Below are 27,455 nucleotides of genomic sequence, written 5' to 3'. Positions count from 1 at the left end.
CTGAGTCCGTGTCTGGGGTGGAGGGTAGGGGAGGGAGGGACTACAGGGTGATCTCCCACCTCCAAGCAGCCAGTGACTTGTGTTCCCTACTGCCATGCTGGAACCTCCACATTTATTGATTTATATATTTATTCCCCTCTGTGCCAGGTGCACCAGTTGTGGGCAGGCAGGCTCAGCAAGGGAGGATCCAATTGTGGGGGGATCCAGGTGTGGGTTGAGAGGGTTCTGTATGGGGCAATCTGGGTGCAGGCAGCTCAGTGGAGGATCCGGGTGCAGGGAGGAGCTGGATGCACAGGGTTCTGGGTGCAATGGTAATGACTCTGCAGGGGGATCCAGGTGAAGGTGGCTGGGGCTCTTTGGTGGGGGTCTGGGTATGGGGGATAGAGCTCGGCAGAGGGTATGGGTGTGAGGGCTCATTGGGGGGGTCCAGATGCAGCTGGTTGGGGCTCGGTGGGGTGTGGATCTGGGTGTGGGTGGCTCGTTGGGGTGGTCCAGGTGCAGGGGGAGTGGGGCTCATTGGGGTGTGGGAGGGTGAGGCTCGGCGGGAGTGTCTGGGTATAAGGGGGTCTGGGTGTACAAGGGTTGCACGGATGGGGGAGAAGCTCCCTGTACAGGGTCCCTCCTGCTGCAGCTGAGGAGTGATGGGTGCAATCAGTGGGGGGGGCAGAGGGGCAGTTTTCAGAACTTCCTTCAGCCAAGGGAGAAATCTGGGAGTGGGTCTGACCTGGCCCTGAATGCTGTGCAAGGGAAGAGGAAGTCCCGTCCTCCCCAGGACTAATAGCTGAGCCCAGCGCAGGGTAGGAGCCATCAGCTGGGTCTTCCCCAGTCCCTCCTCCTGGCCTCTGCCGGCTGCCCTGGGCACCCGAAACATACCACTGGGGACGGTCACATGACCGCTCTTGTGGCTTCCCTTTATTTCTCTGTCAGAAAGTCATTTTTCTGCGGGGAAGCAAAGAAATCTGTGGGGGACGTAAATTCTGCACATGTGCAGTGGTGCAGAATTCCCCCAGGAATATAATTTATACACTTCCTGTGATTTCAGTGGGTGTATGTGTCAGGTTTCATTTTTCTGGAGTGGGGTTCAGCTTCCAAAGATTTGAGAAACTCTGGCCTAGGAGCAAGGTCAGAAGACTTGTGTTGTGTTCTCAATCCTTCTGTTGTGTGATCTTTGACAAGTTTCTTATCCATTCTTCATGTCAGTTTCTCTGCCTGTAAAAGGGTTAGTAATACCCCCGCCTCTTGTAAAGCACTTGGACATCATCAGATGAAATTAGGAATAGCCATTTAAATTACTACTGTCTTTGTTTATGACTAGATATATTTTAAAATTTTGGAAACAGAATCAATATTGTCACAACTTTAATTACAACTTGCTATGTTCTTTGAAACAGACTAGATTACTCCTTCTCTAAAAAAAGGTTGTTTCCACTTCGCGTATACTACAGGTTATTGAGGTGAAAATACAGCTACAAAACTGAGTGCCACAAATTGAACAGCTAATGAATTAACCATTGCGGCTGTTGTGCCTTTTGAGCTCGAGTCTCTTAATATAATGATGTATGACACTTTTAAAAAAAGTGTGTGGGGGATTAACATCTTGCATTTAGATTTTAAGTGTCAGGCCAGCCTTATCTATTTCGTCATGAAAGTTTTTCTAGTGTTTGGACTGATTTCTTATCCTCATGCACACAGTGCATGGGAAAGTGATTGAATTAGTTGATGAATTAGGGAACTGTGGACTTTTTGTTTTGAAAGATGAAAAATAATAAATGGGATACAAGTTTTAAAAACAAATACTTTAGAAATGTATAGAAGTAAAGTGAAAGATTTTCAAAAGCACCTTTGGGATTTAGGAACACATCCCATTGGCTTTAAAATGGATGTATGTTCCTAAATCCCTTAAGCGCATTTGAAAACTTCCCTCAGAACACAGAAATCTTAATGACATTGCTTCATCCAAGATGACGTCATTTCATCCCTTTTTCTAGACAGCGGTATTGCTAACCTGTGCACAGCTAAAGATTGGTGTTTTCTTTAACCTGTTAAGGGTGGAGTTCTGTGTTCCAGTTGCTTAGCAGTTTTACTGAAAAATGCAAAGTGACATTTTTCCCTTTCACAATAAAAAATGTCAGCTTTGATCCAAAATTACCTATTAACAGTAGTAGACATAGTCACACATACATCTGACCTTCAGGATCATATGTGACATATATTTAGAAATGTTATTACTGATCATGCTGGTCCATTAGAGTAGTGGTTCTCAACAAGGGGTACACGGATGTCTTCCAAAGGGTACGTCAGCTCATCTAGATACAGTATTTTCCTAGTTTTACAACAGTTTACAGGAATAGACTCAATATGGAGAAAAACTTAATTGTTGGTGTTGCTTCACTGCCTCCCAGAATGACAAGGCTCACAAGTGAAAAACAGGCTCGGGTATCACACAGAAATACAAAGTGCAATATTTATATTCCAATCAATTTATGTTATAGTTATATGATAAAAAGAAGAAAGTAAGCAATGTTTCAGTAATAGTGTGCTGTGACATGTTTGTATTTTTATGTCTGATTTTGTAAGCAAGTAGTTTTTAAGTGAGGTGAAACTTGGGGTACGCAAGAGAAATCAGACCCCTGAAAGGTGTACAGTAGTCTGAAAAGGTTGAGAATCACTGCACTAGCGGATTGGCTTCTGAAGTGTGAACTGTATGACTTTTAGATCAGAAGGAAATATGCTTCTAATGGTGCCCAGTGGGATCTTAGGGATTTCTACTGTGATGGGATAATAATTTGTGAAGGTAGCACAGTATATAATGAGGTCAAAGTTAATTTTAATTCTTTATCTAAGTTTTATTTCTGCTCCATGACCATAAAATGTTCTTTATTTATTACCCATGTGTTTTAAATGTTCTGCTGATCCATGTCCATGCAAATTAGATTTCTTTTTAAGCATCCCCAGCATCAGTTGGTTGCCTAGGTACAGAGAGTTGGATTGACCAGATATTTGAATGCCAGCTGGCAATCCAAACTCTGGAGCATTAACAAAGAGAGAATATAGGAAGCTCTACTCTATGGCATTACAGGGTGCTTGGTTGTCAGAGTCTGATTAGGTTTCTGAGGCTCCATCTACATATTCTGCTTTTTCTTCCAGAGTTTTTGTGGGTTTGATGATGATGATTAAGAATATTATGAATATATAGATAGTTTCAAATAGACTTACTGTTTTGGAACTATGGGTACGTCTAGACTACCCGCCGTATTGGTGGGTAGCGATCTATTTCTCGGGGATCGATATATCGCGTCTCATCTAGATGCGATATATTGATCCCCGAAAGCGTTCCCGTCGACTCCGGAACTCCACCAGTGCGAACGGCGGTAGCGGAGTCGACGGGGAGCCGCGGACGTCAATCCCGCGCCGTGAGGACAAGAGGTAAATCGATCTAAGATACTTCAACTTCAGCTACGCTATTCACGTAGCTGAAGTTGCGTATCTTAGATCGATTTCCCGCCCCCCCTCCAGTGTAGATCAGCCCTTAGGTATAAAACGTATGGCAGGTTAAGGTATGTGGCTTTATTTGCACTTGCCACAAGCATGCTGCTTTTTTGTTTTGTGGGAAGAAACGGCAATTTTGTCTCACACTTCCAGCACATGTTAAAAACTAAATACATAAAAACAGCAGCAAAACCCACCTGTCTAGTGATTTAGTACTCCTATGACTGCAAAATATATACTGTTAAACAAAAGCAGATCTGAAGTGGTAATATACTTGCACATTTAGATATGATTCAGATTTATAGCTTTGTGAATTTTTTCTTGGGTTCTGACAAATTCAAAGCATAAGTTACACTGACTTTTATTTTTATTAACATACCAGCGTTAGGTGGGTCAACAAAAATGTACTATGTCTTGGTGTTAAACCTCTGTTTACAGTCTGAGCAGCTTGAGTCCTTGGCAGTCTCTTTTGGAGTATAATTATGCTGGTCATGGTGGAGTTGCTCTTTGTAACAAGGTGAATGGATTGTCTTAATTGGTAAAACTGATTGGGTATTGTCGTGGCACCATTCATCTCTGAGTATCAGTAGAGATTGACCTGAGTGGTCATAGCAGGGCCATATGTTCCAGCCCCATTTCCTCCCATCAGCTCAGTTATTTCACATTACTTAAGTGCTGGTTATGAAGTGAAACATTGGCCATATAACATGTCCTTCTCAATCATGTTTCTGCTGTGATGCATAGTACATATTGATACATATATTTTTTTCCAGGTAATGGTCGTGGCACCATTCATCTCTGAGTATCAGTAGAGATTGACCTGAGTGGTCATAGCAGGGCCATATGTTCCAGCCCCATTTCCTCCCATCAGCTCAGTTATTTCACATTACTTAAGTGCTGGTTATGAAGTGAAACATTGGCCATATAACATGTCCTTCTCAATCATGTTTCTGCTGTGATGCATAGTACATATTGATACATATATTTTTTTCCAGGTAATGATCGTGTGACTATTAACAGCCTTATCTTTGTGTCTGTAGTAAGAGGTCAGGAATCTTCACTGCCATGTCTGCAAAACTATCTGAAACCCAAAATGTTCGCATTCAAAGGCATTATCGGAAGACTTTTATGAAATCAAAATTTTGCCTATGCATTGAGAGGTGAGTATGTCTGTGGCTTCAATGTGATAATCAAATTTTAAAGGGCTGTTCTGCTCTGAAATATAATCATGTTTAAAAATAGCCTAGTGGAATTCCATGTTTGTGTCTCAGTGACTTCCATACCAAATATTCTTAGTATAAAAATGAACAGAGTGTTTTTTACTAGCCTACCTTGAAGCTTCAGATTGGGCCCTGAGTAATAAACTGGGTCTTTTCTTGTGCATTTTCGCCCTTTAATGAAGGTTCTGCAGGCCAGGTTAGTCCCTCAGTTACCTGTGTGCAACCCCATGGTCTTGATGAATGACTATATTGCTTCTTAAAATCAAGGTTGTTACAGCGTTAGTTTAATAAATGACAGTTTGTAATTAAACTTTTAAATACTTTTCATGGTGAGAAGTATATTTAGCACATGGAATTTTAGAATGATGGGTGTGTAAACTGGGTGGCCTCTTCCTTCAGAACAAGTCTTGAAGATGGAACTGTACCGTTGTGTCTGATAATATTACAGGGACACCCTTAACATAAAAATCACATTTCTCTCTGAAAAATCTTGTACCTCCTGTTACAAGAAACATCTGAGATTATTATAACTGGAAGATTAGAGAAACGTCTTTGACTTTGCTTACTTTGTACATTTGATAGCACTTTGTGTGCAGCCATTTTCCTAATTTCCCTATGTAGCTAATTATTTAATCACTTTTCCCTGTTGTCTGTGTGGGTCTTTCACACAGCAAGAGGGAAAAGCATTTTCTGAAAAAGAAAAAAAAAGAAAAAAAAAAAAGAAAAAAAAAAAAAGGAAAGTGTAGTTATAAAATTCAAATCTGGTGGATGGGACTCTAGAGCAAGGGAATTACTTGATACTATTTTTAACTCTTTTTGTATCTTACGTTGGGATTTTGTGGTCCCCAGTGAGTCTGATCATAGAATCATAGAATCTCAGGGTTGGAAGGGACCTCAGGAGGTCATCTAGTCCAACCCCCTGCTCAAAGCAGGACCAAACCCAACAAAATCATCCCAGCCAGGGCTTTGTCAAGCCTGACCTTAAAAACCTCTAAGGAAGGAGATTCCACCACGTCCCTAGGTAACCCATTCCACTGCTTCACCACCCTCCTAGTGAAAAAGCTTTTCCTAATGTCCAACCTAAACCTCCCCCTCTGCAACTTGAGATCATTACTCCTTGTTCTGTCATCTTCTACCACTGAGAACAGTCTAGATCCATCCTCTTTGGAACCCCCTTTCAGGTAGTTGAAAGCAGCTATCAAATCCCCCCTCAATCTTCTCTTCTGCAGGCTAAACAATCTCAGTTCCCTCAGCCTCTCCTCGTAAGTCATGTGCTCCAGCCCCCTAATCATTTTTGTTGCCCTCCACTGGACTCTCTCCAATTTATCCACATCCTTCTTGTAGTGTGGGGCCCAAAACTGGACACAGTACTCCAAATGAGGCCTCACCAGTGCTGAATAGAGGGGAATGATCACATCCCTCGATCTGCTGAAAATGCCCCTACTTATACAGCCCAAAATGCCGTTAGCCTTCTTGGCAACAAGGGCACACTGTTGACTCATATTCAGCTTTTCGTCCACTGTAACCCCTAGGTCCCTTTCTGCAGAACTGCTGCCCAGTCATTCGGTCCCTAGTCTATAGCAGTGCATGGGATTCTTCCGTCCTAAATGCAGGACTCTGCACTTGTCCTTGTTGAACCTCATCATATTTCTTTTGGCCCAATCCTCTAATTTGTCTAGGTCCCTCTGTATCCTATCCCTACCCTCCAGCGTATCAACCACTCCTCCCAATTTAGTGTCATCTGCAAACTTGCTAATGGTGCAGTCCTCCAGATCGTTAATGAAGATATTGAACAAAACCGGCCCCAGCACCGACCCTTGGGGCACTCCACTTGATACTGGCTGCCAACTAGACATGGAACCATTGATCTCTACCCGTTGATCCCGACCATCTAGCCAGTTTTCTATCCACCTTACCGTCCATTTATCCAGCCCAGACTTCTTTAACTTGCTGGCAAGAATACTGTGGGAGACTGTATCAAAAGCTTTGCTAAAGTCCAGAAATAGCACATCCACTGCTTTCCCCTCATCCACAGAGCCGGTTATCTCATCATAGAAGGCAATTAGGTTAGTCAGGCATGACTTGCCCTTGATGAATCCATGCTGACTGTTCCTGATCACTTTCCCCTCCTTTAAGTGGTTCAGAATTGATTCCTTGAGGACCTGTTCCATGATTTTTCCAGGGACTGAGGTGAGACTGACTGGCCTGTAGTTCCCTGGATCTTCCTTCTTCCCTTTTTTAAAGATGGGCACTACATTAGCTTGATGCTGGGTAGCATCAAGGGACTTTGATTCAATGTGATGCGATGCGATTCAATTCAACAAGGCTTTATTCAATATGTAAAAAAGAACAGCCCCGGTACAAAAAATCAGGCAGAGTCCCTCCAGCAAGGAGTCGCTCCCCTTTCTATTTTATAGCACATGGCACTTACATAACAAGTTACATAACATGAACCTCTAACCAATAAGAGTTAACCTTTCCATATATGGGTTTGTTTATCACATGCTCATAGTTCTCCATTCCACATGCTGAGCTTACCCCCTCCCCATGGCCTTCTCTAGAATGTTCCTAGGGTAATGAGCCACAGCATACTTCCCTATGCATAAGCACCCTGCAAACCACATTTTATCCAAAATGAACATAAGCATACCCTTCACTTACTAGGTATGACGTTATCTTGGGACCCCAGGTAATTACTGGGGTGGCTAGCCCAGGTTGGAGCCCATGCTGCCATGGCTTCACTGCTTCAGTATCTGAATTAGCTAGATTAAAATGAGCATGAGTTTCAATCAGATTCCGTGACTGAAAGTGGCCATACCCTTAGATGTTGAGTTTTTAACATATTTCCCTTAGTATTTAGTGGTATTTATCAACCTATGTTTGGAAGATCACAGATTGCTGGAGTAAACGGTAGTCTTAAATCTGCAGCTTCTTCATAAGAACCACAGCTGACTTGTTCTGACCCACAATTGATTTGCTCGGTCACTTGCAAATGGACATAGACATCAGGAAAGATGTTAAGGTTGCTGAGTCCCACAGTAGCTCCTTTGTTCAGTGGCACATCTGGCACCAGGGTACTGCAACACTCAGAAAAATGAGGACAATAGAATAAGTTTATTTAAAATATATGATAATATATGGAGATATACCTATCTCATAGAACTGGAAGGGACCCTGAAAGGTCATTGAGTCCAGCTCCCTGCCTTCACCAGCAGGACCAAGTACTGATTTTTGCCCCAGATCCCTAAGTAGCCCCCTCAAGGATTGAACTCACAACCCTGCGTTTAGCAGGCCCACGCTCAAACCACTGAGTTATCCCCTCCAATTTTTGTACCATGCACAAATGTTAATCTAATGGCCTGGGGGTTCCAACCCCTAGAGTCTAGAGAAAGAATTCATGCTCCAGGCTATGGTTTGCACATTCCACCAGGTGACTGCAAAGCAGCAGCAGCAATAGGATTTCAGGGAAGGCACGTGCCCTTCACTGAACAGCCTGACAGCCACAGTGGAAGACAGATTTGCACTTTCAGAAGTGCCCTGAGGGTGGCTGCAAGTCCTGTTGAAGTTAGCAGTAGTCTTTCCATTGACTTTAACGGCAGTTAGATTAGACCTTTTATAAGTACACATGGAGCTGAGAAGAGATACAGCATCCCACCAAAGTTTGACTTGGAGTAGGCACTGTTGGTAAAGTACCTTGGGACCTGACACCACATTTGAAAGGTGATAATGAACACTAGGGCCGCCCAGAGGGGGGGGGCAAGTGGGGCAATTTACCCCAGGCCCAGCAGGGGCCCCCACGAGAGTTTTTCAGGGCCCCTGGAACGGGGTCCTTCACTCGCTCTGGGGGCCCCGGAAAACTCTCGCGGGGCCCGGGCCCCCAGAGCTTCTTCGCTCCCAGTCTTCGCTGGCGGGGTGTCCTTCCTCTCCAGGATAGAAGGACCCCCCCGCCACCGAATTACAGCCGAAGCGGGACCCGCCGCCGGAGTGCAGCCGGGTCTTCAGCGGTAATTCGGCGGCGGGGGGGTCCTTCCGTTCCGGGACCTGCCGCTGAAGTGCCCCGAAGACCCGCGGTGGGGGCTGCACTTCGGCGGCGGGTCCCACTTCGGCGGTAATTCGGCGGAGGGGGGTCCCCGCTGTGTGTCTTTGGGGCACTTTGGCGGCGCGTCCCGGAACGGAAGGACCCCCCGCCGCCGACTTACTGCTGAAGCGGGGCCCCCTGCCGCCGAAGACCCCCGGCCCCCGGAATCCTCTGGGCGGCCCTGATGAACACACAAGATTCTGGGATACATTTGAGAAGTATTAGTGGTGAGTGACTGAATGTGGAGCCATGATATGAAAAAGACTGTGAACCTCGGGGAGGTGTAGAGGGGTGAACAGAATAATTTCACATAATTTGAATGAAGTTACTTTTCACAACTTAAAGCTCAAAAAAAGTAACATGAATGCATGAGGAACTAAGCTAGCAGTTAACATCTTGTGCCACTTCAGTAGACTGTTGTGAAGTGCAGTAAGCAAAGGCTTTAGATCAGAGCAACAAATCAAAACTGATGAGGCTGCAGGTTAATGCTCTAGGTGAGAACACAACGTTTTGCAAAGACAGGTTTGACATGTGGATTTATGAAGTGGTTTCTTCTCTCTTTTCTGTTCATGTTCCTGTGCTGAGGGGTTAAAGGTTTTAGCCACTTGTCAACTCTATTTTGCACATAAGTCCAGTAATATTTTCCCTTCCTTTTTGTTTTCAGTATGCCATCAGAGATACTACTGAAGATATTTTCTTATTTGGATGCTGTATCCCTGTTGTGTATCGGTTGTGTGAATAAACGCTTCTATCATCTGGCCAATGACAAGTAAGGAAGGGGGGAAGCATAGTAATCTCAATCTCACAGCAGTCAAGTTAACCTGAGTTATATGAGACTTTTTAATTTAGTTTCATTGATGCCAGGGAATTGATGTAATTACCCAGCAGCTATTTTTCTATTGTATTGCAATCTATATGGTAAATTTTCAATAAACTGGATGCAGTTTTAGCTGTGTGAGTTCCATTAAAGTTAATGGGACTTGCATGGCTAAAACCAAGCACACTGCTTTGAAAACTTACCCTTTTTTGCATTTATTGCTTTATAAGATCAATTTATACTTTACTTTTCTTTCTGATTTAGATTAACCAGCACAGGATGCTGGGCTCCCTCCTCACAGGCAGGGATTTTCACACCTTCTTTTCAGGTTCCTCCTTTTTCATTCCAGTTTTTCTCCTACGCTATTGCAGGGGGTTTACGTAGCTAGGCAGTTCTGGTGGTGGTTTCAGCAGCTTTCATTTGTCACAGTGCAATGAATTTATTTTTGATAAAAACAGGAGAAAAAAAAACAAATAGAAAAAGGGTTATCACAAGGGTATCAGTTCAAAGGGTTAAATTCCATGTTTAATTATGGTCCATGGGTCAGAGTATACATTTAAGACTCAATTCATATTGATCTCCCACTGATGTCATTGGGAGTTTTGCAGATGGATCAAGTGGAGAGGCCAGCCTCTGTGTAGTAATTAAAATGTTTAGGTATCATTTTTTCAGTAGCATGTTGTTGTATTTAGCATCACTTAGGGAGAAAATCTGCTTGCCTTAGACCCACCACTATTTCTCCAATTTCTCCCATTCCATTTCCCACCCCATCTGCTAAAATGATATGCACTGAATTGTTACTGTTGTCATTGAAGTGTCATCAGTGGGCTTTGGAGCGGACACTCCAGTAAGATTAAAGAGTCAGGGAAATCCACACCTCTGAGTTATGGTCTGAAATGTCTGCTTGCATCTGCTGACATTCACTGCATTGATTGCATTTGGTTCACATATGGTAGATTTACTTTGCAACCATGAGGGCTAGAAATATACTTTGTAAATAACCTCCAATTTCATTTCATTTTAAAATGTGATTATATTACACAGGCCACATGAATGCAAGGGGGCACCCCTGGTGTAGGGAGCTTGTGGCCCGTAATAACTCCTTTGCCTTTTCCCAGCTACTTTCTTCTGCTCACACCATGACTGCAACTGCTGCCAGTGGGAGAGATTGCAATAGCTTAGGCTGGTGCATGCTTCCCTCCTAGTTGGTAAATGCTGTACTTGACGCCTCAGGGATGTTTTGGACCTTTCTGAGAACAAGGTCTCCTTTCTCATCTCAGCCTCCAGTGCTAAACATTTTCAGCTCTCTGTCCTGCTTCTGGGATTTTCTCTGAAATCTAACTTCTCCATCCTGAATTCCTTTTTCAAATCAGAATCTAGGAGTGGGAGGAGGAGACTTGAAAGCTTGGGCTGTTGGTGGTATGATCTTTGCAACCTCTTACAGGGGGCAGCTCCTCTTACAGGGGGCAGCCTTACACAGCCTCAGCTCAAAGAGTTGAAGAGAGGAAGCTTCACATAAATCTTACATGAATTAGACCATCAGACTACAGTTGACTTTCCAGAGAAGCCCCTACAAAAGGAATGATGTACTCATAAGAAGAGAGAGCTTGGTGGTAGTGATGTGTAATGACTTACATCAACCACTGAGGGCATGGGAAACAGGCTGCTATGAGAGACTGACTGTTCTCTTGAACAGAGGTCAGCCTGGGAGCCATCTAAGCCCTGAATATTTTATGGAAAAAGACCCAGAGAAACATACTAGAGCAAGATAACATAGTTTTCATCTGGGAAAAAGCAGGGACTGGTAAGGAAGATCTGGCTGGCCAGTGGATGTGAAAATCCTGTGCTGAGGCTAATTTCTAAGTGAGAAATAAAACCCCATAATGTGTCTTTGGTATAATTACTATGGATTGTGTGGTTGATATTTTGGTAGCACATCCTGTTCATCAGTTGTAAAATTGTATTCAAAGGATAAATGGTAACATATTTATTGCATACTGTCCCCCTCTCCCTTCCTATCGTCTCTAATTTGTATGATTTTAACATGTTTTAATGAGGAAAGGACAGCCCCAGAGGGAAAGAATTATAACATGAGGAAGGAAGGGTGTTTTTTAAATGCATACAAAAATGCATGAAAAAGAGAGAGAGAGAGATGTTGTCTAGTGCTGCAGCCCAAGGCTAGGGATTGGGAAGTCCTGAGTTCTTATTCTGAAAATGACTTTTTTAGGCATTGGGCAATCCTTTAACTTTGCTGTCATATTTTCCCCATACATAAGTGATACTTATCTACCTCTCTGGGGTATAGTGGGGATTAACTAGATAACATTTATAAAACACTCTTGATGCGGAAAAGTGGCGACTCTTGGGTGGCGAGGAGCCACTATAGCAGTTTTGATGCCACCCTCTTCTAGCCATGGTGCAAGGGATGTGGCTTGGGACAAAAAGGGCATGTTGAGTACATCCCTGGTATGGCCCAGCTGTTGGGTTAGCCCTTGGGGACATTAGCAGCCAACACAACTTAAAGCAGCCTTCTAAGTTGTACCAGGTGACTGCCCTGGCATTGTGTTGGCGAGGACAGGTCTGGGAATGCAGCACAAATGGCACTGTTTGCATCTCCCTGTTGGTTATGATTATGATGTCCTTACTCAGTCTTTGCTCAGACATTCCCACTGAGCTCAATGTGAATTGTTTGAGAAGGTAATGAGTACAAGTAGGATGTATCTCATGTATTATGATGTCAGGTAAAACTTTTTATATCCAACAAAAATATCAAGATGTGTATAAATGCTCTTTGGTTTTCATTATGTGACTTGTCTTTCCCCCAGCAATCTTAATTTCAAGCTTATCCGCACTAATACAGAATATGGGGTTTAACAACAAACTAAAAGAAGGGGAAATTATGAATACAGAAGGACATCAGCCATTGAGGCAAAACCTAGATGTTGGGACTTTCTAGAAATTATTTGTATTCCCTCTCTCCACCTAAATCAAACAAACCCAACTTGTTCTTAAAGTTGGATAATATATTTTTTTCTTAATAAAATTCTCAATAATGCCTGAGATGCACATGCAACTGTATATTTTAATTCTGATGCTGGTGGGTCTGTTCTTTACTGGTCTGTGCCCTCACTGGTAATAACTCTTTATGGGATTTACTTTGTCTCTTGAATGTTTTTTCCAGTGTGATCTGGTTCAAAATTTACTCCAGTTTTTTTCCACCTAAAAGAACAAATTGGAAAACTAACTCTGTTGAAAGAACAGCTGTCTTACTAAGCCATGCTACAATTCAGGACAGAGAATCAGGATATTGGAAGAATGAATATATCATGAAACAAATAGCAACTGGCAAAACTAGAATATTTCAGCTTCTGAAACCTATAAACCCTTCCACTGGCCTTCCACTTAAAACCAAAGAAGCTATCAAGTAAGTGTTGTCTTGTCATAAAGTGTGTTTACTCCCAAGCTAATTCAGAATGTTGGTGTAGTGGTTTTATTATGGTATCTGTGTATGGCGAAATAGAGTTGTGAATTCAGATCATGATGAGGAGATGCTCTCACAATCTGATTAATGTGATTTAGTCACAAGATAAAAGTAAGGAAAATAAAAGTGAAATAAGAAATATTTCTAAGTTTTGCTTGCAGGGAAGAAGACACTTTAAGAGAAATTACCTTGGTTATTTCCATTGAAAGTAATAGGAAGAATACATGCCCTTCTCCAAGGAATCCCCAGGGACATTGCTGCCTGAATTTCTAAAGTTCCATACATTCTTCTTGTCACTTCTGACAGGTTGTTTTAAAAACTTTTTTATTGTTTTTACTTCCTCAATAACAGAACATATAGCTTGAGATGGGTGATTGTACTGAAGGACAGAAATGGAAAGGAACATGTAATGGAGCAGGTGGACATCTCTTATAATGACACATCTATTACTGTATTTTGGTATGGTACAAACTGGCCATGTTTAGACACCTTGTCAACTCTGGAATTATGTGGTGTGACACCATTGCTTCTTGACCAATGTAAAGTTCCCACCAAGAATGGGTGAGTTTAAATTAAAGTATTTTTATACAATTAAATATTGTTGGAATTGTCTGTGTGGAAATTGCCTGACCTAAAACTGGCCCAACCAGTGAATTATTTTTAGTCCTACAGCTTATCCTAGGAAATCTATTTCTTGTTTTTCACTGGCACCAGGGAGTTCCAGGGAGAATAGAGAATTTAACAAAATCATTTATTTATTTATTATCACATTATTTTATGAACTGAGCAGGTATGATATAGTGATTGACCATGTACAATACAGAAAAATAGAGACACTTCCTGCCTTGGAAAACTGACAGTCTAAGCATAGATATAAATAAGACAGAATGGTAAATCCAGACCCATGGAAAACTTGTAATTAAAAATCCAGTGAGAACAATTCTTTATCTCTATTTAATCATATATATAAATCTAAGACATTTGTTACACAAGTAAGGAAATGTTGTTAAAATATATTTTAATTTGAATGTTTTTTGTTTAAAACAAATGTGTGTGTTTAGAAAACCTAATATGAATAAAAGGGAGGTTTTAATAAAATCTTTAAAAAAAAATCCATGAAAGGATTTCTTTGGTGTAAGTGGAAGGGCTTCAGAGTGTTAGTCAGTAATTTAAATGTTTATGTGTGATGTGAAACTGCACACAACAGTATGGTAGTGCATAAGACCCAGAGCACAAACGTGTTGATCTAGTGTCATTGTCCAGGAAGAGTGAGTGATGTATGTGGAGAAGAGAAAAAATTATATATATATTTAAATTCTTTGATGTTATTGGTAACATGCCCATTGACTTTCTTAGTGCCCACAACCTCATATACTTTTTAAAATTGGTGATCTAACTCTTTTTGATCTGTTAACTGAAATAGTTTACAAAGTAAAAGTTCTTATGTCTGGAAAGAAGACTTTTTGAGCCTGCCATACACAATCTGGTTTATTAGGGAAGGCGGTATGTTTGTAGTCCTAGGAATTTACACTTTTACTTTATTAGCCATAGCCATCGAGAGGTGTTTGACTATGATTAAAAGAAGACCTTATGCATATAAAAAGTACAGTGTTTTCCTTCTTATTGGAAAATGTTGGCTTATTTTGGTTTCTCTGGGTAATTTACCAATCTTTGTCTGGAACTATATTAACGAAGTATTCTAGTTAACAAATCACAACGAATTAGACTTCTGATTTTTAAGAAAAAGTACATGTGATTGTGAAATTTGTTGTTTTTTCATAGGGCAGTCAGTACCATCAAGTTCCCTAGGATTATGAAACTACATATAATCAAAAATGCAACATTTGTTAAGACTACGTAGTCAGTTGCCTTTTCTCTTAAAATAAGTTTTCCTGTATAATTCTAATGTAGCTCTATCAGAAATCAACCTTTTCATTTCCTTGAGAGGGGAAAATAAGGCACTTCCATATTTAATTTACAGGTCTGTTCAAATGGCTCATTCTTTTTTATACAATGGTTGTGAAATACATTCTTAGCCAGTAGTTTAGGGACAACGCTTTAAAAGTCCATAGGCCTCCATCCCTTTCTAAGGAGAAACTTCTGTCTGTGTCATAGTAAGATGGGGGGTTGGGGTCAAAAGGGAAGTAGATTGCACCCTTATTTTTGTATTGTACTTGTTAAGTTACAGTTTGTCAACAACAAAAGGCATATAGACAACCTGTTCCTCTCAGGGCCGGCTCCAGACCCCAGCGCGGCAAGCACGCGCGTGGGGCAGCCCTTTCCCGGGGGGGCGGCAGGTTGGGCCGGCGGACCTGCCGCAGTCATGCCTGCGGGAGGTCCACCGGAGTCCCGGGACAACCGGACCTGCCTCAGGCATGACTGCGGAGGGGGCGCTCGTCCCGCGGCTCCAGTGGACCTTCCGCAGGCATGACTGCGGACGGTTCCCTGGTCCCGCGGCTCGGCTGGACCTCCCGCAGGCATGCCTGCGGCAGCTCAAGCGGAGCCGCCGGACCTGCGAACCATCCGCAGCCGCGGGAGGTCCAGCCGAGCCGCGCGACCAGCGGACCCTCCGCAGTCATGCCCGCGGGAGGTCCGCTGCTCCTGCGGCTCCGGGGCGCCTCCCGCGCATGACTGCTTGGGGCGGCCAAAAAGGTAGAGCCGCCCCTGGTTCCTCTGACAAGGGTCCCCTTGCGTTTGTGTGTGAGTGTAAGAAATCTAGGCAGCAGGGCGTCTGGGCCATCGTAAAATAGCCTCAGAACACTTCTTAAACCATGCTTTCTTCTGCTTCAGCTGTACCTTTCAGTTTTCCCCCTGGCCCTCTGCATTAGGACTTTAGTCATCATAGCACCTCTGTTTTCAGTACAAAAACAATAAGGAGTCCAGTGGCACCTTAAAGACTAACTTATTTATTAAGTTACTGAATAACTTGGGCATAAGCTTTTCAGTATTTTTCTCATTATTTAATGCTGCAAAGCATCTAGGATTACAGCTTGTACAAAGGTAAAATGTAAAGTGTTATAGAACACCAGAAAGAACAATTCTTTAGGGCCTCTTGAATGTAATGATAAACAAAAAAAAATTGTGATTGTTGCCTTGCAGGTACTTCTAAATATCTCCAAGCATGCAATCCTCAGTGTTTTTGCTAATCTTATTTGATTTATTATTTCTGATAGTCCATTATCTGAGGGAAATAGTGCCTCATAAAGTTTCTGTATGACAAATGCTTGCCCATGCTCAAAGCATGACAGTTAACAAAGAATGGCCAGTGACAAGACTGTTTCACTAAAAAAGATTTCAGTCAGTTATCCCTGTTGCCCTAAAATTCAGGGCAGTTCTGTTATTCCCATCTCCTGTTTTACATGTTAAACTTTTACATTTATTTTTTAAAACTTAAAAACAGTATATTTAGCAAAAGACAATAACAGTTGTCAATTTAAAAAGACATTAGGAAAGGAAGAGTTGGGAAGTGGGGTGGGGTTGGAGCTGTTTCTTCAGATAAACTGTCAAAGGCTACAGACTTATCGTCTAGCTTCATGCAGTCACAAAGCTATTCCTTTTGTCTTTTTTTATTTTTTATTGTAAAAACCATCTCTTACCAGATTTGCTCATTATTTTGGTACACTCATTTATTAGGGTTACTCTTCGGAGGGGGGCGGTGTTTCTGTAATTCTATCAATGTACTGCTTGCGTCACATGTGTTTTCATATGGAGCTCTACTCCTCCGTTCTGCAAGTCCCTTCCCAATGGAGCTATCCTGCAGGGTCTAGGTTCCCCAGGGCTGGGTTCCTCCAGCCCCGGAATCAGATGCGCGCGCACACTCACTCACTCACTCACACTCTCTCTCTAACAGAGCGAGTCTGAGTGAACTGAGTCAATCAGCACTCTCAAGCTGCCACCCTTATATGCCCTTGGGCTCAATAGGCTGGGCCAAGCAGCACTTCCAAGCTGCAACCCTTATATGCCACAGGTACTGCACCGGAATAGAGTAAGCCTGAGCAGGCTGGGTCGAACAGCACTTCCAGGCTGCCACTCTCGTATGTCACAGGTTCAGCATGTCCCTATTCCTGCTTTCACGTCACAATTTTTCTGGTAGTAACCCACTTGATGAACAAACTCCATACTATTTTTGGGCTCTACAGGGATCTTTAGCTTTAGTAAGAGGAGCATTGCTGTTGTGGAAGTAAAGGAAGAACTCTCTCCAACACTGCAGAATAAATGGGGGAAGCCAAAACCACAAAAGAGTAAAGTTCAGAGAGAGCGAGGGAGGGAAGCAACCAACTTAACCATAAAAGTTATTTATTGAATAATAGTGATAACCACACAAGGAGAGCCTAACAAATATAACAGTTACATTATTAAAGGTTACAAAAGTCATATATAGAAAACTACACCTGATCAAATAAGTCAGGGTTAGAAAGTTATACCTGAGGTAGAAAAGAAAACAGAGAGAGAGTGAGTGAGCTGGGATCTCACCACTCCATGAAGCTTAAACTGGTCAGGGTTCCCAGGTGATGGTGGTAGCTCAGGGTCCTCAGTGCTGGAGACAGGCCAGAGCCCCCAGCACAATCAGTCAGGAGAGGATGAAATCCTAGTGGAACTGTTGCAGAGTTTGGATCCATTCATCGGAACACTTACTTGAGCGTGGGTAGTTTTTTTGTTTTTGGTAGGGAAACAATAATGGTGCAAGGGAGAACACTAGATTTGTTTATGGGTAAACTGATGACTCAAGGGTTTTCTTTAGGCTGGACAATAAGAGCTGATCACTCTTGGATATGGGTGGTGGTCCTTCCAGGGAGCTCACAATGCAATTAGGCAGCTTCAGTATTTGGATATCAATCAAGGATTCATTACTAGAATTGGTCTGATAACTACTGAGCTGGGTGTGTGCAGGCGTAGGTTCATTAACATCTGGAGCAGAGATCCCCCAGAATGCAGGGCTGCCCTGCTGTTCTGGTCCCAGAGTTCAGTGCGGTTCTTGCCTTGGGAATCTCTGTTCTCCATTCTGTAAGCTAATGGAGATTCTGCCCTGTCCCATCTTTGATGCAGATGAGGCTAGGGGAGTTGCCTTAATCCTATTGCCCTTGTCAGGAGGGAACTAAGTGTGTCTCCCACCGACCTTCACTGCTCTCTGCAAGTCTTTTCTCTGATTGGTTTTGGTTCAAGCAGAGGCTGGGGAGGGGGTGTCCTTCATGAGTCAGACAGGCTGGATACTGTGCCCTGGTTCCCTAAGAACACAGAGTGACCGGTATCACATCATTGGTGGGTTTCATACTGTACCCTAAATTGTAAAGCTTTCTTTATAGTTTATGAGTAGAGAAATTTTTGTTTGATTGGATTTTTTACATTCTGATCCATTCATTTAGGTAAAACTCTAAAAATCAAACTAAAGATCTCCTTTCAACATTTAGGAAGCTATGACATGTCTTTACATTTTATTTTTTAATTGTAAAACCCTTCTTTACAAGAGGGTTTTGTATAATATTTGTATTCCACGGGAACATATTTCTTCACAATTTACATTCCTGTAAACTATTTTTTGCAGGGTTTTTTCTTACTATGCAAGTCATTTAGACAAAAAAAAAGACTAAGATCTTTATTTCAGCTATGTCACAGAGATAATAATTATTTAGTTATGGAAATTAACTTAGCATTTTCCTGCTCTTCATGTTTCTTTAGGGTATAAAAACATACTTAATGTTATTTAGGTGACAAATCTGAGGAACTGTCCCAGATTGAGGTGTCTGTAGAGGAGGTTTTGGAACAAATTGATAAATTAAACAGTAATAAGTTACCAGGACCAGATGGTATTCACCCAAGAGTTCTGAAGGAACTCAGATGTGAAATTGTAGAACTACTAACCTATCGCTTAAATCAGCCTCTGAACCCGATGACTGGAGGATGGCTAATGTAATGTAATGACGATTTTTAAAAAACGCTCCAGATGCAATCGTGGCAATTACAGGACAATAAGCCTAACTTTAGTACTAAGCAAATTGTTTGAAACTGTAGTAAAGAACAGAATTACCAGACACAGATGAATATGATATGCTGGGAAAGAATCAATGTGACCTTTGTAAAGAGAAATCATGCCTCACAAATCTATTAGAATTCTTTGAGGGGGTCAACAAGGGTGATCTCATGGATACAATGTACTTGGATTTTCAGAAAGCCTTTGACAAGTTCCCTTACCAAAGGCTCTTAAGCAAAGTAAGCAGTAAGGGGTTAATAGGGATGGTCCCCTCTTGGATCAGCAACTGGTTAAAAGATAGGAAACAAAAGGTAGGAATAAATGGTCAGTTTTCATAGTGGAGAGAGGTAAATAGTGGAATATCCCAAAGATCTGTGCTGGGACTTGTGCTGTTCAACATATTTATAAATGATCTGGAAAAAGGGGAAAACATTGAGGTTGCCAACTTTGCAGACAATACAGAATTACTCAAGATAGTTAAGTCCAAAGCAGACTGTGAAGAATTACAAAAGGATCTCACAAAACTGGGCAACAAAATGGCAGATGATATTCAATGTTGATAAATGCAAAGTAATGTACATTAGAAAACAATCTCAACTATACATACAAAATGATGGGGTCTAAATTAGCTCTTAGCATTCAAGAAAGAGATCTTGGAGTCATGGATAGTTTTCTGAAAACATCTGTTCAGTGTGCAGCTGCAGTAAAAAATGCTAACAGAATATTAGGAATCATTAGGAAAGAGAGAGAAAATAAGGCAGAAAATACTATTATGCCACTTTATAAATCTATGGTACACCCACACTCTGAATACTGCATTGTAGTTCTGGTCGCCCCATGTCAAGAAAGATATATTAGAATTGGAAAAAAGTACAGAGAAAGGCAACAAAGATGATTAGTGGTATGGAACAGCTACTATGTGAGGAGACACGAAAAAGACTCCAACGTTCAGCTTAGAAAAGAGACAGCTAAGAAGGCATATGATAGGGGTCTATAAAATCATGAATGTTGTGGAGAAAGTGAATAAGGAAGTGTTATTTACTCCTTTCTGCTGTTTTGAACCTTTCTCTTTCTTTTTTTCTTTCTTGCTACTTTAAAACGTTCTGTATTTTCCTTTCCTGCAGTTTTAAAACTCTCTTTTTTCCTTTTTCTCACTTTGCAATAATCCACTTTCTTTTGTAAATTACTGAAAAAGGGCCTAATCTCTATTTACTAAACTTTATTTAAAATGTGTAAAAACCTGTTTTCTTCTGAAAATCTTCTAACATTAATGTGTGAAAAAACACACAGAAGCAGTCCTAATGCACCCATAAAAGAAAAACTAAAACATTTTTTTTCAAAATGCCTGCCATATCAAAAAATATACACTTCCAAAAATGAGGCCAGAGGGTGGGACATAAAGCAAGTAGGGGCATGGAAACCTGTCAAAATTATATGATAATGAATACTAAAAAGGTCTTCACTACTTTGCTGTGTGTGGGTTTTTTTGTTTTTGTTTTTTAAACCATGCACTAAGGGTTTCTTGCACTGGAGGTTTCTATGTGTTGGCTCTTGTAGGCTGCAAGGATAGCAAATTCCAGAGGTGCAAGCTCTCAGGTCTTGGAATTGGTTGGCCATTTTGATTTTGATGTTTCCCCATCTCTGCTTAACTTTTGTGATGTGCTAACATATGAGAGAGAGAGAGAGAGAGAGACTCAAATAACTAGGTCCTAGACCTTTTGATGATGATCCATACACCTTGAACGAGTCCCAGAAGCAAACAGGGAACCAGTACAGAGATTAAAAGGAGGTCTTTTATGTTCACAGCAGCCTGAGATGGGAAGTCTTTTTTTCTTCCCTAGCTTCCTGGAGCTTCAGAGTGGACATCATAGGAAGCCTTAAGTGGACCATGGCAGTAGGCAAGCTGGAGGTTGTAGAGGTGTCAGTAACTGTTGTAAGGTTCACCTTTCTTCACCTACTGCTGTATTGCTAGATGAAGAAAGGTAATACTGCTACTATCAGGAAATCCAGGAACAGTTTTGGATCTAATTAGGATCCTGAAGTAGTGAACTATTTTAGCAGAAGTTAGTTCTCCTCAATCGATAATACAGATTCTTTGTTCCTACTGCCTGTTCCTCCTAAATGTGTCTCTTGCCTTATTTGGATGAGTTGCTGCTTGTTCATTTTCATCAGATCCTTGTTCTTGGTCACACACTGGGAGAGTTACTGAGCCTGCAGAATCTGAATTTCAGTAAAAGGATGTGTAGTCTTGTATCCTAAAAATTACACTGTTGAAGTTCTAGGAATGAAGAACTGAGTATTACAAGCATATTGCTGTGATTGGGACGTGTTTGCAGCTGCAATCTCCTGCTGATGTCATCCTGCTTTTTTTAAAACAAACAAACACAAACAAACAAGCATGGGAAGAGTGACATTATGGATCTTTACAAGGGTCTTTGTGGAGAATGAGCAGTTGCCAGACAATGTCTTGTGAAACTTCTCTGGTGGGAAGGACTGAATACACTAAAGAGCCACTGTCTACATTCCTGCAAACAGCCAATAAGGCAGCAGTCAATGGTATTAAATATATATTACCATTGTGATTCTACACCAATTTTTGATCCCAGATTGGTAGGGTACAAAAAACCTGAAAAATACAACCGTATTCACTAGTAAATGATCTTTCTGTTCAAATTTCACTTGTTCCAAGAAAGCTTTACCTTCCTAAGTTGCCTGCTTCATGTTGATGAATATTTCATGATTCCCTTTGCTATGGTAGCATTTTCTTTATAATAAACCATTTGTTAATAAAAGAACCCTCTGGGATTTAAGAAATTTAGTGAGCACATCAGTTCCTCTTGTTGAACTATACAGTGGATATGTTATATCAGCCTGTGATAGATTTTGGTAGACACCCTTATTGGAGATTCTCTTCCCACTAGGCTTTGCAATCCTGCTGGTAAGCTGCTAGTTAGACTTTTTACTGCTTCTCATATTGCACAGTTTCAGAACAATTTGTTTTAGTGCCCAGGAAGAAAATGAAAAGTGGCTGAACTTTCATATTACTAATGGTGCACTCGTGTCTTTCTTTACTCTGCTGTGTCTCTTCAAAGACCTCGGCGACGTTCCTTAATTGCTGAGTTCAACCTTACTAACCTCACTAAAGTGACAACAATGATTGGCTCTGACATGCTTGTGCAACTTTTCCGTTTGAACCCAGGACTCCTGGTGGGTCTCTGGAAGGTAAGATTACATTCAGCTACAGTATGTTGTTCATTATGGTAGCCTGGAAGGCACAGTTTCCTCCATCTTTCCTTTTTTATTTTTTCTTTTGTAAAGTTCACACATATATATGCAGATAAAGAAGATGCATGCAAATGACTTCTATAGCCTAATAGGAATCCACAGTCAAGGCCCCCTGTACTATTTATGCTTTAAAAAATAGATTTCTAATTATTTCAATGTGACATTCAGATGTGCATTGTACAGTTTATTTTCCTCTTCCAGTTTTTGATATGCCAGGGATTTTTTAAATTGACATAGTGTCACAGTTCAAGGGCAAGCTGCACGTGTGATCTCTCCCCCAGACTTTTTGTTGGCACTCTTTCCAAGAGACAGGCCCTGATCTGCACTTCTCCCAGAGTGCTACTCTCTGGTTCCCCCCACTTTAGAGTGGATCACCAGGCTACACCACCACCTAGTCTCACTGTACCATCACGGTTACAGGGCATGAGGCGCCTTAGACCTCTTTACAGTCCTTTAAGAGTGCTCTCCTCGGGTGATGTGTGTCACTAATTTCATCCTTCTCTGGGTGGAATCCTGTGGTTCTACCACTATTAGACTGCTACTGAGTAGCACCTAACTCTTCAGCTAGTCCCGCTCACCATGGCCCTAGCTGTTTATTAAGTATCTAAATTTGCCTGGTTAAGTTTGTTTGGGTATTTAGCACCTCAGAAAAAGGTTTGGGTTGATTTTTTCCCCCCATTTTTGCTCACCTTTTTAAAAGTGCTAATTATAAGGTAGAAAAATAAGATTAATGAATTGTTGCTGATACTGCAGAGAATCTTCCTATCTGGGTAGCTATCCAGTGGTGCTTTATGTATTCTTGTGCTGGGACAATGTTTATGGTAGCAGTCTATGTGAATAGTGGCCCACATATAATTACTATTAAATTTGTACTAATACTTTGTGGTAATCTCGCAGCAGCAAAAGAAGAAGCATTTATCTGTGGGCTTTAATGCACCATACTTGCAAGTGAGAAATGTATTCATTGTAATTAACTTTTCAGAAAGGAAATGGAATTGCTTTTGTTATGGCGAGTCTTCATCATCATCAACTTATTGAGAGAAGCACTTTGGGCTCTGCCACTATGTAAGTACTGGTTTCTCTTTGCCTGTGGATGCTAGGGATCTTTTAAATAAAGCATTGAGTTTGAAAATTAAAATTGATTGGTGATAAAGTTCAGTAACAATTGTAATTCCCTCTAACCAAGAATAAGAACTCTGTTGTGCACTAGAGTTGCAACAACTGGTTTACAAAATGATGTGGAAGAGGCCTATGTTTTCCATGCTAAAATGTACTGCGGTGAAGTAACACATTAAAGAGACGCTAAACTTAATTACATATGTGTCTGAAACCTTTTACTGTAGCTGAAAGAGATTAGAAATTTTTCTGTATTTTTTTTCTTTCAGTTTATTTTAGTCACTTTCTCCTGATGTGTGACAGACCCACAGGGAAGAGGGACATTTTAAAAAATAGGAAAATGTCATTGTAAATCCAATGGTGACAGGGTGACTTAATTTAGAACCTGAATCTACTTTTAAATCTTATTGAAAAAGTTATTAGATTTCTAGTAGACAATGTCCTTTAAATAGGTATATAACATTGTATATTAATGCAATATATTAATGTGTGAGCTTTTCCTCACACATGTTAAAATAGCCAAAATAATGGTTACAATGTTTACTATGTCAACTAGCCTCCATGAGCAGCTCTTTTTTTTTTCTTCTCCTTCATACCCTTTCCTCCTAGGCTGAAGGAGCATTTTATCTGGCGTAGATATGCTCTCTTTCTCTCCCCCTCTCCCAACCCCCTTCATTGGGATTCTCTTCACACACAGAATATCTAATAACTTTCACTCCATGGGGACAGTCATTTATATGGGTAAAAATTTCCAATATGTTTAAGTGACTTAGTTTGTTAAGTGTAAGTGACTTAAGAGTCTGTCTCATTGACCTTCATTGGGACTTAGGTCACTTAGGTGCTTCTGAAAATGTTACCCCACATCAGTGATTCAATACTCTGCTCCTTCCACTAGGGTTCAGGCACAGGGACACTATTTCCCTGCCTGCTGTTAGAGCAGTGGTTCTCAACCTGTGGCACGCGGCCCAGTTAGAACACAGCTGTGGCCCAGGTCAGCTGTGTGCTAAAGACCATGGATGTGCCCTGGATTCCAGGTTCCCAGCTGCCTGGGGAGAAGGGTCCCGGCTGCCCCGCTGCCTACTGCAAGGGGGTCGGGCTCTGGTGCTCCCTTGTGGCCCCAGGGAGTTGTGAGCTCTGGGGTCTGGGGCAGCTGGCTGGTCCCGCCAGTTCCAGGGTCCAGGGCAGCTGGCCCACCCCGCAGGGTCCTGGCTCTGGGGCAGCTGCCTGGTCCTGTGAGCTCTGAGGGCTGGGGCAACCAGGTGGCAGGGGACCGGGGCAGGCAGTTGGGGCAGCCACGTGGCTGGGGGTTGGGAGACGTGGCAGCCGACCCACCCCGAGTGGCGGGGGTCCCGGTGTTGAGGCAGCTGGCTGGCCCTGAGGTCCGGAGGCGGCAGCCTACACATATGTTCCCACAATGTGTAATATGTTGAGAACCACTGTGTTAGAAAAAGCAGCAAAGAATCCTGTGGCACCTTATAGACTAACAGACGTTTTGCAGCATGAGCTTTCGTGGGTGAATACCCACTTCTTGAAGAAGTGGGTATTCACCCACGAAAGCTCATGCTGCAAAACGTCTGTTAGTCTATAAGGTGCCACAGGATTCTTTGCTGCTTTTACAGAACCAGACTAACACGGCTACCCCTCTGATACTTGTGTTAGAAAAAAGCAGGTGGCCAGATGGGTGTTTGATTCAGAGTAATGCATACAAGTCCTTCTATTAAAGTTTTACATGTACACACTTTAGGTGTGTTTTAGTGGTAAATTTAGTTAGCTGCCTTTGACTAGTCTTTACAGCACATTAATAAACCTTGTAATGAATATGGTAAACTATTGTGAAACTTTGAGATTCAGAAATTTAAGTAGGAAAGTAGAACACCTTGACTGCTAATTGCATTTGCCCTTTTCCAAATCTTTTTAAAATACCTCCTCTGGTGAAACTACTCAGCATTTCTTGCCATGCTAAATTTGTTTTTTTCCCCACCTGATTTATCTTGATTTTATTTAAGACAATATATCCTGCCCCCTCATAAACCTATACTGGATGATGTTGACCCAGAATATGGACTGCATGGCTACCAACTACATATTGATATGCACAGCGGAGGACATACTTACATTTGTGGTACATTTCGCAGTCTGTTCTGCAGAAAAGGTAGAGTTAATGGATTTTAGATTTTCCTTTAAAAATGGTTCCTGGGTTCATTTTCCCCCATTTGTATTCAACTCCTTTCTGTTCAAGGGGGAAAATAGAATTGGCTTTTAGGATAAACTAGTTTTTTCTTTCTTGAATTTTTGTTGTGGAATTATTTTGTTGGCTACTGCTGGCAAATTGACAGTCTAGATATTGTAATGTCTGTTGTTTCTTTTTAAAAAAAATTCAGGCTTCTGGATTAAAAATAAAACTGTTCTCTACGTTTCAAGGCTGAAATTGGGATAAAGCATCTTGGTAACAAACAAAGCATTTCCAAAAACAGAATTAATTTTATAATGTATTAAACAAATGTAATAACCAGGACTTGATTTCAGTGTGGTTTTATTTTTAATTTACTGCTCTTCTGCAATTACTTAAATTTGCTTTGACTAGATGTGATTTTTAACAAAGCTTTATTGTTCAGATACAGTGCAACTTAATAAGCATACCGTGATTCAGACAAAATATAATTGTTTGGTCTCCTTCTCTAGACTGACATATGTTGTTATTATGGCAATCAATACAAAGTTGTGAGAAATTGTGTAAGTGTTTGTAAATAATTTACAATAATATTTATTTACTTTATTTATTTCCTTGGGCTTAACAGTAAAGCATGCCCATGCAGAAACTCTGAGGGTCCTAATAATAATTAAACTTACAATAATAACCACCAAGCAGCATTAAATAATAATATACAAATAAATCCTGCCAGCTGGCAGCATTAAATAATTAAACTCAGATAACAATTTCCCCAGACAACAAATAAAATCAGAAAATCCTGTATTCTCTCCCATCCTTCTCACCTCTCCCCACCCCGAGTCCCTCTCAAATTACATGATGAAAAATATGCATTCCTTTTTATGTTGGATGTAGGAGGTAAGGAAACTTTTTAAATTTTAAAAATCATAGAGAGAGAGAGAGAACAAAATCTGTACCCTATGAACAGTTGTTTTTTAAAAAATGAGGTAAGCAATTATTACTGCTTCAGATTATTTTTCCAATAAATGGCTAATGTTGATGCTTTGTTACCAAATTTGCCTGTTACTTCGGGGTACGCTCATTTATTCGGGTTACTCTTCTGGTGGCTGGCGTTCTGTAATTCTATCAATGTGTACTGCTTGTGTCACTTGTGTTCTCATATGGAGCTCTACTTCTCCCTTCTGCAAGTTCCCTCCCAATGGAGCTATCCTGCAGAACCTAGGTTCCCCAGGGCTGGGTTCTTCCAGCTCCAGAATCAGACAGACAGACACACACACGTTAACAGAGCGCATCTGAGAGGACCAGGTTAATCAGCACTCCCAAGCTGATCCTGTATATGTTCCTGGATTCAGTAGCCTGGGTCGAGCAGCACTTCCAAGCTGTTACCCTCATATGCCCCAGGTTCAGCATGTACCTGTCCCCACGTTCACATTACAATTGTTCTGGTAGTAACCCACTTGATGCAAACCCCACAGGATTTTTGGGTGCTGCAGGGATCTTTAGCTTAGGTACGAGGAGTACTGCTGCAGAGTGAATGGGGAAGCCAAAAAACACCCATGGATGGGCAGGCAGGGGTGTGGGGGGAGGAAGAGAGAGAGAGAAGCAACCAGCTTAACCATGAAAATTATTTATTGCCAGGTAATAATCATACAAGGGGAGCCAAACAAACAAAACAGTGATAATATTAAATCTAACTTAAATTTGATTATAAAAATCAGGTTTAGAAAACTATAACTGATCACAAAAGTCAGGATCAGAAGGCTATACCGAGAGAGAGAGAGATGGGTTCTCACCACTCTGTGAAGCTTGAATCAATTGGGGTTCCCAGGGT

At 41.5% G+C, this 27,455-nt stretch overlaps 1 protein-coding gene across 5 annotated transcripts in view; it reads left to right on the top strand.

Moving 5' to 3' along the window:
- FBXO15 (F-box protein 15) overlaps window positions 1-27,455 on the top strand; it is a 58,628-nt gene that overhangs the window by 9,459 nt on the left and 21,714 nt on the right. For 3 of the 5 annotated variants that reach the window (XM_045004056.1, XM_045004052.1, XM_045004053.1), the window contains exons 2-8: window positions 4,530-4,649; window positions 9,452-9,556; window positions 12,786-13,028; window positions 13,437-13,646; window positions 22,146-22,275; window positions 23,321-23,403; window positions 25,461-25,606. In XM_045004056.1, coding sequence (XP_044859991.1) covers window positions 4,555-4,649; window positions 9,452-9,556; window positions 12,786-13,028; window positions 13,437-13,646; window positions 22,146-22,275; window positions 23,321-23,403; window positions 25,461-25,606 — 1,012 coding nt within the window. In that variant the 5' untranslated portion in view covers window positions 4,530-4,554. The remainder of the gene's footprint in view (window positions 1-4,529; window positions 4,650-9,451; window positions 9,557-12,785; window positions 13,029-13,436; window positions 13,647-22,145; window positions 22,276-23,320; window positions 23,404-25,460; window positions 25,607-27,455) is intronic. The other 2 variants (XM_045004054.1, XM_045004055.1) reach the window with 2 other exon arrangements.

This window comes from Mauremys mutica, chromosome 2 (assembly GCF_020497125.1).
Source record: "Mauremys mutica isolate MM-2020 ecotype Southern chromosome 2, ASM2049712v1, whole genome shotgun sequence".
Classification (NCBI taxonomy): Eukaryota; Metazoa; Chordata; order Testudines; family Geoemydidae; genus Mauremys; species Mauremys mutica.
Note: the sequence above shows the minus strand (reverse complement) of the source record. Positions and strands in the feature narration are given on the sequence as shown.